This window comes from Rhinolophus hipposideros (genome assembly GCF_964194185.1).
Source record: "Rhinolophus hipposideros genome assembly, chromosome: 9".
Lineage (NCBI taxonomy): Eukaryota > Metazoa > Chordata > Mammalia > Chiroptera > Rhinolophidae > Rhinolophus > Rhinolophus hipposideros.
Window position 1 is genome coordinate 30594298 of NC_138055.1, and position 11968 is coordinate 30606265.

The window sequence follows — 11968 nt, forward strand, 5'->3', positions numbered from 1 at the left end:
AGGCTTAACAACAACAAAAAATAAGCAAAAATTGCCCCAAAACTTGAGTGATAAATTCTGATATCCTTTACTGCCTCCAAGTTGAAAAGTATTTTGTTTATTTCTCCTGATTTTACTTCTTAATACTTGACACAAAATCTTAGTTCTAAAACTCTGACTATACATTAACTACTTAATTCATATTTTTCCAAACTGAAATAAGGATGATAGCTTGGCAATGATTAGAGAGTCCTGTAAATATCTAGTAAAACTTTGCTATTTTTACAGAATAATTGTTAATCTACTTTGGTCTATTAATTTCAAGCTCCAGTTCAAGGTACAAATATGTTTCCATGTATAATTGGTCATAAGCTCAACTTTTAAAAATACAAAGTTACAAATGTGTTGGATACATTTTTAACAGACACATTTTTAGGTCTTGACATATAAATATTGATGGGCAGATTGACTTCATAGTTTAAATCAGAAAGCATGTATGTAAATAGAGGAAGTTTTTTGAAAGTCAATCCTTCTGTTGCTATATCTAACGAGTTTTTGAAGGTGGAAAACAATCGTACAAACTGGCAAATTCTCTCTCATCTCTCTCATCTTCTGATCGATGCATTTTATATTCTACAGAAAAATAAAATACATGATACCAGCCCTGTAAGTGAACTGTTAAGATTTGAAACTCAGCACGCACACTGTAAAATGTTTTTTCTTTTCCCTTAAATATAGCTAATTGTACCACAAAGGAGAAAAAAAAATCTGACAGAAATCAAATTTACCACAATAATAGTTTTGATAACTCTTAAGAAAATATCTTATGATTTAAATTCTTGTATTACTTATTCAAACAACTTGTAAAAACATGTCATTACTATCACTGCTCCAAGTAATGCAAAATAAAATGTGAGAACTTCAAGTTTAACATTAGAAGTGTTTTTTTTTTTTTGGTTTTTTTTGGAAGAAGTTATTAGGAAGGTAAATACAATTGGCAAAAATAAGTCACTCTTCTCTAGATATGAAAAAATTATCTAGCCCAAGATAATACCAAAGCCAATAATTTACTAGTCCAGGTAAACTATTTTTTCTTTATCATTTTCCATATTTTTGCTTAGATGCCTAGTGATTTAGACATAAAAATACAAACCTACAAGTTATTTATGGTTTGTTTGGTGTATCAAAGAAATTATATAATATCCAAAGACCAAAGACCAAAAACCAAACCAAACCACTTTTTAGTAGGATTTAAGTGGTTAAGCATTGGCTGTACAAAATACGAAAGGGAAATGTACTTAACTTGGAGGGAAATGAGAAAAATTATTTTCAAAAGCTCTAGAAAATAGCTACAGAAGATTACTTGTTCACTGGTAATACTGCAGATTTTGTGTTATTAATAAACAATTAGATAATAACAGTTTTAGTGCACTGTTCTTTTTCTATTAGTTATTTCATCCATTATCTAAAATTATGCCTTTCACACACAGCAGGCATTCAATAAACAGTTTGAATGACTAGACATATTCAAAGAAATTAATTTGTAAATAAAATTTGCTTGATTGTATTTGTCCATTTGACATACAGAACCAGACTATTTTAATTTGCCCATGAGAGACATATATTATTGAACATCCACAGTTTCACTGAGATACACGCTTTCCAAATAAAACTAAACACCACATCGCTGGCATATTCTGTAACACATAACACAGTGTTTTACATACATACCAATTCCTCATTTCACTTCGGCAATTTTCAAGTGTTGATGAATTACTAGTTGCCAAAGAAGTCATGCTATGTACAATAAACCTTCAGTTTAAATAAAGGATAAGCTTGCTGCTAACAACTTAGTTTGAAATGTTAACAACCTTTAGGCTGTTAACATAACAACTGGCCATTAATGTGGTAATGACCGATTTAAGAGGAAACTGTACTCTGAGAAATGAATATATTGGCAATTAGGATCAGGGTTTATATTTGAAAGTATGAATTTTTTAATAAGTCAACAAGCATTAAAAGTTTAAGCCATCAGACATTAACTCCAAGTTCTATCACAAAAAGCAACATGTAGACTCTTAGAGATGGATAAGAGGTTCTGATATGAAAACTATTACAAAAATTCCCTTCAACAAAACAGTTCCTTGAGATGTCAAATAGCAATTAAACATCATATTTTTATTACCATAAAGAAGAATAAAATAAGTCTAAGTTTACTTTCTCTGCTCCATACCATATTGACAACTGCAAAACAGCTTCACTCAGGACACAGTTATTTCACTGAAAAATTTATATTTTTGATTTTTAAAAGCCAGAGATTTCAGGAGATCTTCATTAAATTTTACTTAATTCTGTCTTTATTGCTTATTGGGACACCTTAACCTTGCCCAGACTATATAAACTTCTTTTTTTGGAATTGTTGTTACATAATTCCACTTTGAGATAGTGAAGCTGTAAACAAATGTAAAAGTAAAAAAAAAAAAAAAAAAAATAGTCAAAAAGCCATGACTACCGGTTAGTCAAGATAAAGTGAAACTAGGAAGAGATGTTAGATCACTAAGGGCAAATACAAATGCTTTATGTGGAAATGAGGCTATAATTTACAATGAGCAAAGGAGAAATTTTTATTTCAAAGGGAAAAGTTCAAAGACTGCAGTTCTAAAAGAATATATGCAATAAGTTAATTCTGATTAGTTGTGCCACCACAATGAGGAAAATTCTGGCTATAAAGATTCACTTCCCATTGTTGGCACCTTGCACGTTATTTTGTGCCCTCAGAACACAGAAAAGTAGTAACAAGTGGTCACAATTAGTCAGAAGGCTGTCAGATGAGGCAGACCTAAGAAGGGGAAAGAGTAGAATCTGAGAAATAGTACTGACTGGATTCACGCTCTTGTAACTACCATTAATCAGACAGCATGTTTTTATATATCAAGAATAAATCAGACTGAAAATAACTGAATTACATACTAAGAAGCACCAAATTTCCTAGAAAGTACCTCCTCAAATGACCAAGATGGTTGAGAAGTTAGGGCTGATTGATAAATTTTGTGTCATAGGGAAAAAAAAAATTAAATAAATCACTTAATGTCAGGCTAGAAAAATGATTAATTGTATCAAATATGAAAACCTAAATGATGCCATATATCATTGCTCTAATTTGATAGATCCCACTTTATTAATATAAGTAATTTGCAGGTGAATGAAATCACAAAGTTCCTTGGAAAGCAAAATAATCTTTCTTAAATAGAAATTCATGTGTTGAGTATTCAATTCTGGGAAACAAGTGTAGTCGGCCTCATGGCTTCAGAAGCAAGAACATTTGCATTGTCCTGAAACTGTTCAGATGTTTCCAGTTTGGAAAGTGGCTATCATTTCTCCATAATGATGGAGATCTTTCTTAATTTCCATAAAACTACTGGCAAGTCTGAGACTGTTAATGCTCAGTGATGTCTTTGTGACGACCACTTGGAATGCCACGGGGGAAAGATATAGTCACACTCGGGGCAAGTTTTCAAAATTGTGCAATAAAAATACTAATAAATACCAGTTGAGAATTTCAAACAGACATTGTCTGACATATCTGAAACAGAATGATAGCTGAATATTTTGTGTTATGCTCAGCCTACCTGGTCGCGTATGGTCTAATAAAAAACGTGTATGCTGATTTCTCCCCAGTACATCTTTGACATGAACTGGCAGTTTCAACATAGGCAGTGGAATAACCTATCCCTAAATATGAACATCCAGGCAAGTCAAATTGAAACACTTTAGATACTGTGTTTCGTTGGCCACTGCTGAAGTAATAGTTTGGGTAATAGGCATCTGTCAACATTTTGAAGGCTGACAGGTCAACGTCTGTCGGGAAGATAGGATGGTAGTAAGGAAAGGAAACAAACAAACAAAATACACACTTACAAAAGTATTTTAAAAGGAAATCCAGTCATCACTAGTGTGCAAGGATAATTCCTACCTCAGATAGTCTCTGCGACAAAGGATAAGATTAGCTTTAGTGTACAGGGTGGAGCCCACCTCTCCCAAACGACAGTCACAGCAGGCACACTTCAGGCAGTCTTCATGCCAGTATTTGTCCAGTGCCTTTAGAAGATACCGGTCCTTGATCTTTCGGTTGCAGCCAGCACAACCTTTTGGCTTGGTGTCTGGCTGGACTGAGAGCATTTGTATACCTAAAGGAAGACAAAAACGAAACAGAGAGCTGAGACTCCAAGAAAGATTCCAAAGATGTCAAAAGACCTCAAACAAGTTAAATGTGTAACATTGTCTTTTTCAAGGAGTGTTACACTTTCTTTTGGGCCCCCCCCCCACTAAAATCAAACTAAATTTTAGAAACAGAAAGTCTCAAACTTTATAAAGTCCTTATGAAATAATTTATGAAGTCACACATATAAAAGTGATAGAAGTAAGGAATTCATGTTGCGCATAGTAAGATGACCTTATATATGTGAAGTTAAATAACATTAAATAATTTTACAGTGTCCCCATTTTCTACACAGAGTGGTTTCTTTAGGGATAAAGTGTGAGTAAATGGCTAAGAATCTTAAAAGAACGCTTCTTAACCAACTAGTTCGTGCACAGTCTATAAGAGTCAAAAATGATTTTTTTTATTGAAAAAAAAATTCACTTAATATGTGCTTGAAGATGAAAGGAGAATACACCCTCATGGGATTACACTACCCTTCCTTAGTAGTACAGATGTTTATAGTTAGGTACACAATACAGTCACGGAAAGCTCTTCAGTCCTTTATTACTTGTTAGCATCCATATACTTCTGTCTGTGCTCTTGATGTTTCAAAGTATTCATTATATTAAAATAAAATGTGTTTATACTCAAAAGCATTAGTTAGTGCCTCTGTTAATGGCAGAGATTACCTAACTATAGGCTACTACATGCTCTTATATAAAACTATAGGATCATGTAATTCATTACCACAAACGTGAACTTATTTTATAGAAGAAAAAGCAACAGAAGGCAAAGTCTAAATATCTACAAAATTACAAATACATAGGTAAATGCATTATACATATATTATATAATGCTATACTAGACATAGGGACATTGTCTATATTTTGGAGAAATATTTCCGTCATTAATAAGGAGTCTAGCTGGGTGTTATAGGTTTTACAAGTTGACTGAAATTTTTTCAATGAAAGGATAGTCGCCTTTGAGTTTCTCCTTTCCTAAGTGTCAAACATCCAGCTTTAAAAAAGCTGTACCAACTGTTAAGAGCTTCATGTTTATCAAATAACTCATTTAAAGCACTAAAACACCATAGGTATTATCAGTTCCAAATCCCCTCATTTTATAAATTATGATACAAAGGCCTAAGAGAGGTTTCTCAGCTAAGGAACTAGCTGAAAGCTGAAGAACAGTTAAACACTAGATGTGGTGCCTTCCTCCCAGTCCAGAGATACCACGGCTATCTCAGGCTTCCTCTCCTAGGCATAAAGTTTTAAACTTGGACATAGAAGGATACAAAAAAAAAAAAAAAACACGCATGCACTAGAAAGTTTCAAGAAAAGAAATGCCAAGCTATAACCTGACGTTTCTGTGTTTATTTTCCTACAGTTACAGCTTCTTCAGTTTCCTCTGATGCTTTGGTAAGACTTCACCTCTATTACCTTCACAATCATTTTATTTTTTTAATCACCCCAATAAGAGACATCAGGTATCCTACTGTCACAGTTGAATAACTTTTCTAGCTACAAATAATACATAAATTTAGTGATATTGTTATGAAGTTAAGCTTCCATTAAAAAGTAACTTGGTAATGGAGTAGGGGATGGCAAGGAAGAAAGCAGGGTAACTGTTCTTTCTGCATGATATGCATAGCCGTGGTCTACCGAGCAGCAAGCTAAGCAGCTGGGTTTGTATGGAAGAGCAGGTGGTATTCCTACAGCCTGCTTTCTGTGTTTTGTCTTTGAAGGAGCTAAGGGTCTAGTGTAGATTAATCATAACTCTTGATAGCTCTGCTAAATTTCACTCTCTAGAACTTCTAACAAATGAAGATTCTTTGATCAAAACTAGTTACTGTCTTCAAGCAAGGTTCCACAAGAAATGAATCCCATTAACTATAGTCCAGATCACACTCTAGTGACTCTTAACCATATACTTGGAGGGAGAGGGAAATTTTGATTTACTAAATGACATTCTGGATTTCATTATTGAAAACATCTAGAGGTATATTAAGAGTGGCTATTCTAATTATCCCATTTATAAGGCATATATATATATATATGTATATATATATATATAAAACAAAGCTGGTTTTTTTTTTTTTTTTTGTAAAAATCCTTCTTAGTTGTAGCCAAGCTGTATTTCCCTGAGTGGTGTTACTACCATCAAGCATGGAAGGTCAGCTATCTTTATTCAAAATGCTTTGCAACCAAGACAGGGAATACCAACATTTGGCACAAGCGACACTGCCCTGCTTGTCTTCACGAATGTTTTTGTTGTGTTGACATTTTAATTTAGCACTCCGAGGCCAATTAATATTTGAAACTCTTACATTCTGTTTGGCCTTGGGCGTAAAAGGAGTTTGATATTATATACTCTATCCGGATGCCTTCTTTTAGAGAACACCATCTCATTTCTCTTGCAAAGGAAATCTTTTCAATACGATGCAACTTTACCAGTTGTAGAAAAAGAACTGTTTTGTAGTCACCACTTTGCCATGAACCTAAAAGGCATAAAGCAGTGAGCAGCCTCTCCCTCACTATCCAGAAGAGCACGTCTGGGTAGAGTTATGTGTTTGGAGCTGAGAAACATTTCACAAGTTGCTCATAGCACATCAGGACTCATAACTAGTTTTAGATTGGCATGTAAATTGTTCTGAGGGAAATTCTTATTGCCTCTGAGACCCTGCCATTCTGAGTTATTTGACAGTTTAAGGGAAATCATAATTAAAAAAAGACATAAATAATAGCCTGTGCAGTGTGGTGTGCAGAAATAAGTAGAACCATTTCATTTAAACTCTGGTGAGCTTTTAATTGCCTGGATTGCATTGTGAGGCGGCCTAACGGTTGATTGCCTCCATTATGTTCCCTTGTTCTGTGCCATTCATCCGCGCAGTCTCAGCTTCAGTAGTTAACACAACAAAGTAACCACAACTCCACAACACACAGGGGTTTAAAAAAATAATCATAATAAAAGATTTGCAGCACTTAGACACAGTCTTTTATATTTTTGGACTAACTACACATAGTGAATGGAAAACATTTTGTCCCGGTCGGATGATTCACAGAGAACAATTTGGGAGAAGGAATTGGAAGTGGGAATACATAAAGGGGGTTGGCAGAGATGAGGTGCCTCAGGAAGATGCTAAAATGGGAATGCAGGTTCTGCAGCTGGGAGCAGTGACACAGATTAAAAGAATTTGGCCAACATGGTCATTCGATTGCCAAGAGGTACCAAACAAAAGATTTTCTCTCTTCCTGCCCATCTTCATCCTCTCCCAGCCCCCAGCCCCGATTGGAGAATTGGATTGGGCCTAAAAGCTTGTTTCTCTCTGTTCACTGGCCCAGAGCATCCCTACAGGCTGCAGCCCCTAAGGGACAACAATGCAAATAGATGTCCCCAGATCTCAGGCGCTGGAGCTGCTTAACTCTGTTCTGCCCCTTCAACTCCCAACCCCCACATTACCCCCCCCTCCACCCCCACCCCCTCCCCTTTTTGAGCAATGGAGCTGGGAACCAATTTGATTCCCTTTTTCTCCAATGCAGCTGCAAGGCTCAGAGATACTGACATTTTTCCACTCTTATCAGTTTAATTACAGTTACCATGGCAGCAAAGTGCTAGTGCTTGGCAAAGGCCAACAAGAGATTTGCAAGACTGAGTTCAATTTTGATGCAGCTCACATGCAAAATAAAAAAAAAAAAATAAGAAACATACATACACTCTAACAAAGAATCCCTTGCGGAGTTACGCTCCAGCCTTTTGTGGTTGTGTCTTTGCAGCCACACAGGGATGATTTGCAAAGAATGTAGCAGTGTTTGTTGCACCTAGCAAGATTAATTGGTTTAAGCAGCAGTCTTTCAAAGCAGTTACAACAATAATATTTTGATCTTTTAGAAAGACACAAAAGCAGCGGAAGAGCAGGGAGGCTTTTGAGCAGCCAAGAGTGCCGAGCGCCGGCAAAGTGCATCTATGATAGATTGTAACCTTACCAAAACTTTTCTCCTTTTTCTGCATGAGTTGACTTAGGCGTGCCTGAGTTGCAGCGGCTTCGCATTGAGCACCAAGCCCAAAGGTAGACGTGGAAGGGGGTCTCCTTGCTGTAGCTCAAGTGTGGACTTGGTGCGCAGTCTACACCGCAGAAGACCGACTATTGTGAAGGCACTTTGGGAGCGGGTCGGAGTGGCGGCAGGGGGTGGGGGAAGGGATGAGGGCGGCCAGACGAGACGCGGCGCACATACAGAGCCCCTCGCGGTGTGGCAGTGTGCAAAATGATGGCGAATGACAAAGCCACATGCTTCCCTAACTCTGCCCGTAATCCTGAAATCCCAGCGGCCCCTTTTAGCTTCGTGGTAACAAATGGATTTGATTAAACTGTCACATGCAGCGTTAGCATAGCATATCATGTTCAATATGAGAAAGATCATAAATCTGAGTTGTATTTCATAACAGCTATGTGGGTAGCCTTCGTAAAAATGTGCTGCATCAGTTTGAATCTCAGCCTATTAGGACATAGGCACCTTGTTCCACCCAACCTCTCTTCTGGCCACTTATCCCCAACCAGCCCCTCCTCCCCAAACAGTCACTTTTCCGTCTCAATAGAACCACATTTTGTTATGGCATTGTGGGGAGAGTCAGAAGTGTCACCAAGAACCAAAAGATTGTTAATTTCAACTCTTGGGAGTGGGGGTAACATGAATTCCAGCAAGTAAGAAGAAGGGCGGGGGGGTCTGGAACCCACCGAGGACCGAATTCCCTTCCTATGGGCCTGGCCAGAGCGGACATGTCCTAATTCCAAACTCTCCCTGCCCTTCTGTCCCCGGGAGTCAGGGGTGTGGAAATGCTGCAGTTCATCGTGAACTTTGACTATTATCCACTCGAGTCGTAGTTGAGACGTTCCGCGCCGCAGCCGCTCTGCCTCCTTCCATCCACATCATCCGCCTGCATGTATTTCATGTCTCATCATAAAAATAATGAAGCCTCACATGATTTAAACAAAACCGTCTCAGCAGAGCTGCAGCCCGAGCGAAAGTTGCAGTGCGGAGCTGGGCTGCAGCTCCAGTTTATGCCTCATTAGGAGGCTTGGGGAAGAAAAAAAAAAAAATACCCACATCCACACACGCACGCGCGCACCCGCAGACACACACACTACAAATAAGCCGACGCGTGTATACACAGTTGCTGCACTTACCTTCTCAATTAAGCGATACAGGGGGAGGCCGTTCAGAAAGCACAGTGGCTGCTTTGTAGCTCTTCTCCTTGGGAAAGGTCAAAAAGAAGCATTGTTTGAAAAAAAAAAAAGAGGGGGAGGGAATCTCTATTTTTTAAGTTTAAAATAATGAGGTCCTCAAGGTTCCGCCAAGTAATGGTGTTGACCGCATCTGAGCCACAGGTGTCCTCCTTTTAGGCAACTGCAGTCCGAGGTTGTCTCTCGCCGTCCTGGCGTCCTGGCTCAAGACAACTTACCCCAGCAGCACGCGAGTCGCCGAGCTGAAGGAAGCCCCGACTCTCAGCTGCAAAATGCAATCCCTTCCCAGCCAGACATAATACAGCCAAAGAAAAGGTCACTCAGTTATTACTGAGCCGGCGGAGCCCAGGCTGCGCTTGTCAAGACCACAGAGAAGCAGCTCCCTTCCGATTTAAGACTATTTACCTCTCGCCCCCACCCTTTCCCTCTTCTCTCCTTTGCTTCTCTCCCTCCCTCTCTCGCTGGCTCCCTCGCTCGCTTGCTCGCTCTCGTGTGCCTGTTCTGCAGCTCAGTCAAGTACAGTCGCCCTCGGAAAGTGCAAAGCAGCCGCCAGACAGATCGGGCTTTGTTGCTAATTTCCCAGGGTGAAAATTTACAAGCCTGCGAGTGCAGTCAGCACAACCACATGCATATGCTACTCACAAACGCTGGGGACGACCCCGCGCACAAAAAAAGTGACCTCTGCAGGAGTCGACTCAGGAAGGACCCTACCTCCTGGACCCGTCAAAAGAAGTCCTGCGAAAGAGCTCCGGACCAAAAGAGTAGGTTTCCTAAAATAAACCGGGCATTATGGAATAGGTGGCCACATTTAAAGCCAATTGTCTGCCAAAGCCATTTCTAAAGCTGCCAATTATGGAAATTAAAAATAAAAGCAAGAGAACCAAACTGCTACCAGAACACACTGGAACAGCACATAGCCCTCCCCTTTAAGAAATGTCTGGGGGATGGCTACAGTTGCCCGGTCTCTGACATCCATTAATGAACTCTCGAAAGTCGCTGCTCCGCAGGGCAGGTCTGTCATATAAGCAGGGTCCAGCGGATGACACACTCTCTTTCCTTACGCCAATGGCCCAGGAACCAAACTGAGAACTTGTTTCCCACTGACCAATACTCAACGCCCCCCAACCCCATCCCACTGAAACACTTCCTGAAATTAACTGAATTTCTTACAATTTAAAATTTACATGCCAGAATGAAAAACACCCAAGAACACCTATAAACATGTTTTCATGACTAACTTGGTCAGAGAGTCATGAGTGTCTTCACCATTACTGCGCTCTTCATAGTCTTCTTTAAGAGGCCTTGACAGATTTTTGTTTTCCTTGAAATAGGTTCCATTTCTCCAATCTTTTCTCCTCTTTACTTTACATCTGTAAAGGCCACTGGCAGCTTTAACGTATTTTATTATTTTTCTAAGTTTTCAAACTTCAAAGTAATCCTTTCTTTTTGGGTGGCTTTCATAGATAGCATCCTCACCAGATTTTCTAAAGCCCTGTCAAAGGTCGAGCTTAAAAATAGTCCAAATTTGAATGAGACTGGCAGAAATGTTTTAAGGGCCAAGAAAGATTCAGTTGTTGAACTCCAAAAAACTTTTTTTCTTCTCATCACCAACCATCAGTTTTAACCTAGTGCTAGTTAAAAAAGGAAAAAAAAAAAAGACAAAGCACCCCCTCCTCTATGAATATTTAGGCGAAATTAGGCTTCTCTTCTATAGAGTAATGGTACATTGATAATTTATGTTTCATCCCTTCCCTTATTTAAAGGCTCATAATAAAATAGTATATGGTTTGCTTTCCTCTCCCTTGAAAAGGCAACAAAACTCAGAACTAACCTGAAAAATAACGAAAGTCACAGACGGCAGATTAATAAGAACCCCTTCAGTTGATTTGTTCTGTACATAGGCAGATTTCTTAAGTTTGGCTTTTCTGGCCCGTCTAAGCAGGCACACATCCACCTTACCCATCCGCACAGCTCCTGCTGTTGTACCCCACCTCTCTGCTCCAGCCACTCCGAAAACACCCCAGTGCGTGTGTGTGTGTGTGTGTGTGTGTGTGTGTGTGTGTGTGTGGCTTGTGCGATAGCTCTCAGCCAATGCACTGAGAAGAAGAAAAGAGGGAGGGAGGGAGAAGTATGTGTGGGGAAAGGGAGAAATAAAATCAAAACAAATGGTACAGCTAATGAGGACAATTAAATTAATTATGTTCAAGGAGATGAGATTTTTTTTCCCCTCCAACTGTATGATCTGTTACCCCTCGCTGGCAACTGCTGCTCTGTAATTCATGGCAACTGATTAGTGCATCTATGCAAATCTTTGTTTAAATCATTCAACTAATTAAATGATGGGATTATTCCTCTGCCTACGGTGACATCATTCGCAGTAATTAGTACTCTATTTGGACTGTGGCAGTAAGATTCCCGATATCAACACCAACCTGCAAAGATATTAACCACTTTGTCACCTTATTTTTTTTTAAGGGACAACACCCAGATCTCTAATTGCATTTCCTACCCCCCTCCATTTCCCCAATCTTCCTTTTCCTCTCAATTTT

General features: G+C 38.8%; 1 protein-coding gene across 7 annotated transcripts in view; it reads right to left on the reverse strand.

Moving 5' to 3' along the window:
- Positions 1-11968, reverse strand: part of LMO3 (LIM domain only 3) — a 55065-nt gene that overhangs the window by 41959 nt on the left and 1138 nt on the right. Inside the window, exons 1-3 of one of the 7 annotated variants that reach the window (XM_081058851.1) lie at positions 11379-11439; positions 9363-9429; positions 3953-4166 (exon numbers count right to left, since the gene is read on the reverse strand). In XM_081058851.1, the coding sequence (XP_080914977.1) occupies positions 3953-4158 (206 nt within the window). In that variant the 5' untranslated portion in view covers positions 4159-4166; positions 9363-9429; positions 11379-11439. Of the gene's footprint in view, positions 1-3952; positions 4167-8163; positions 8346-9362; positions 9817-10130; positions 10195-11250; positions 11440-11968 lie in introns of those variants that run through there. The other 6 variants (XM_081058849.1, XM_081058850.1, XM_081058852.1 and 3 more) reach the window with 6 other exon arrangements.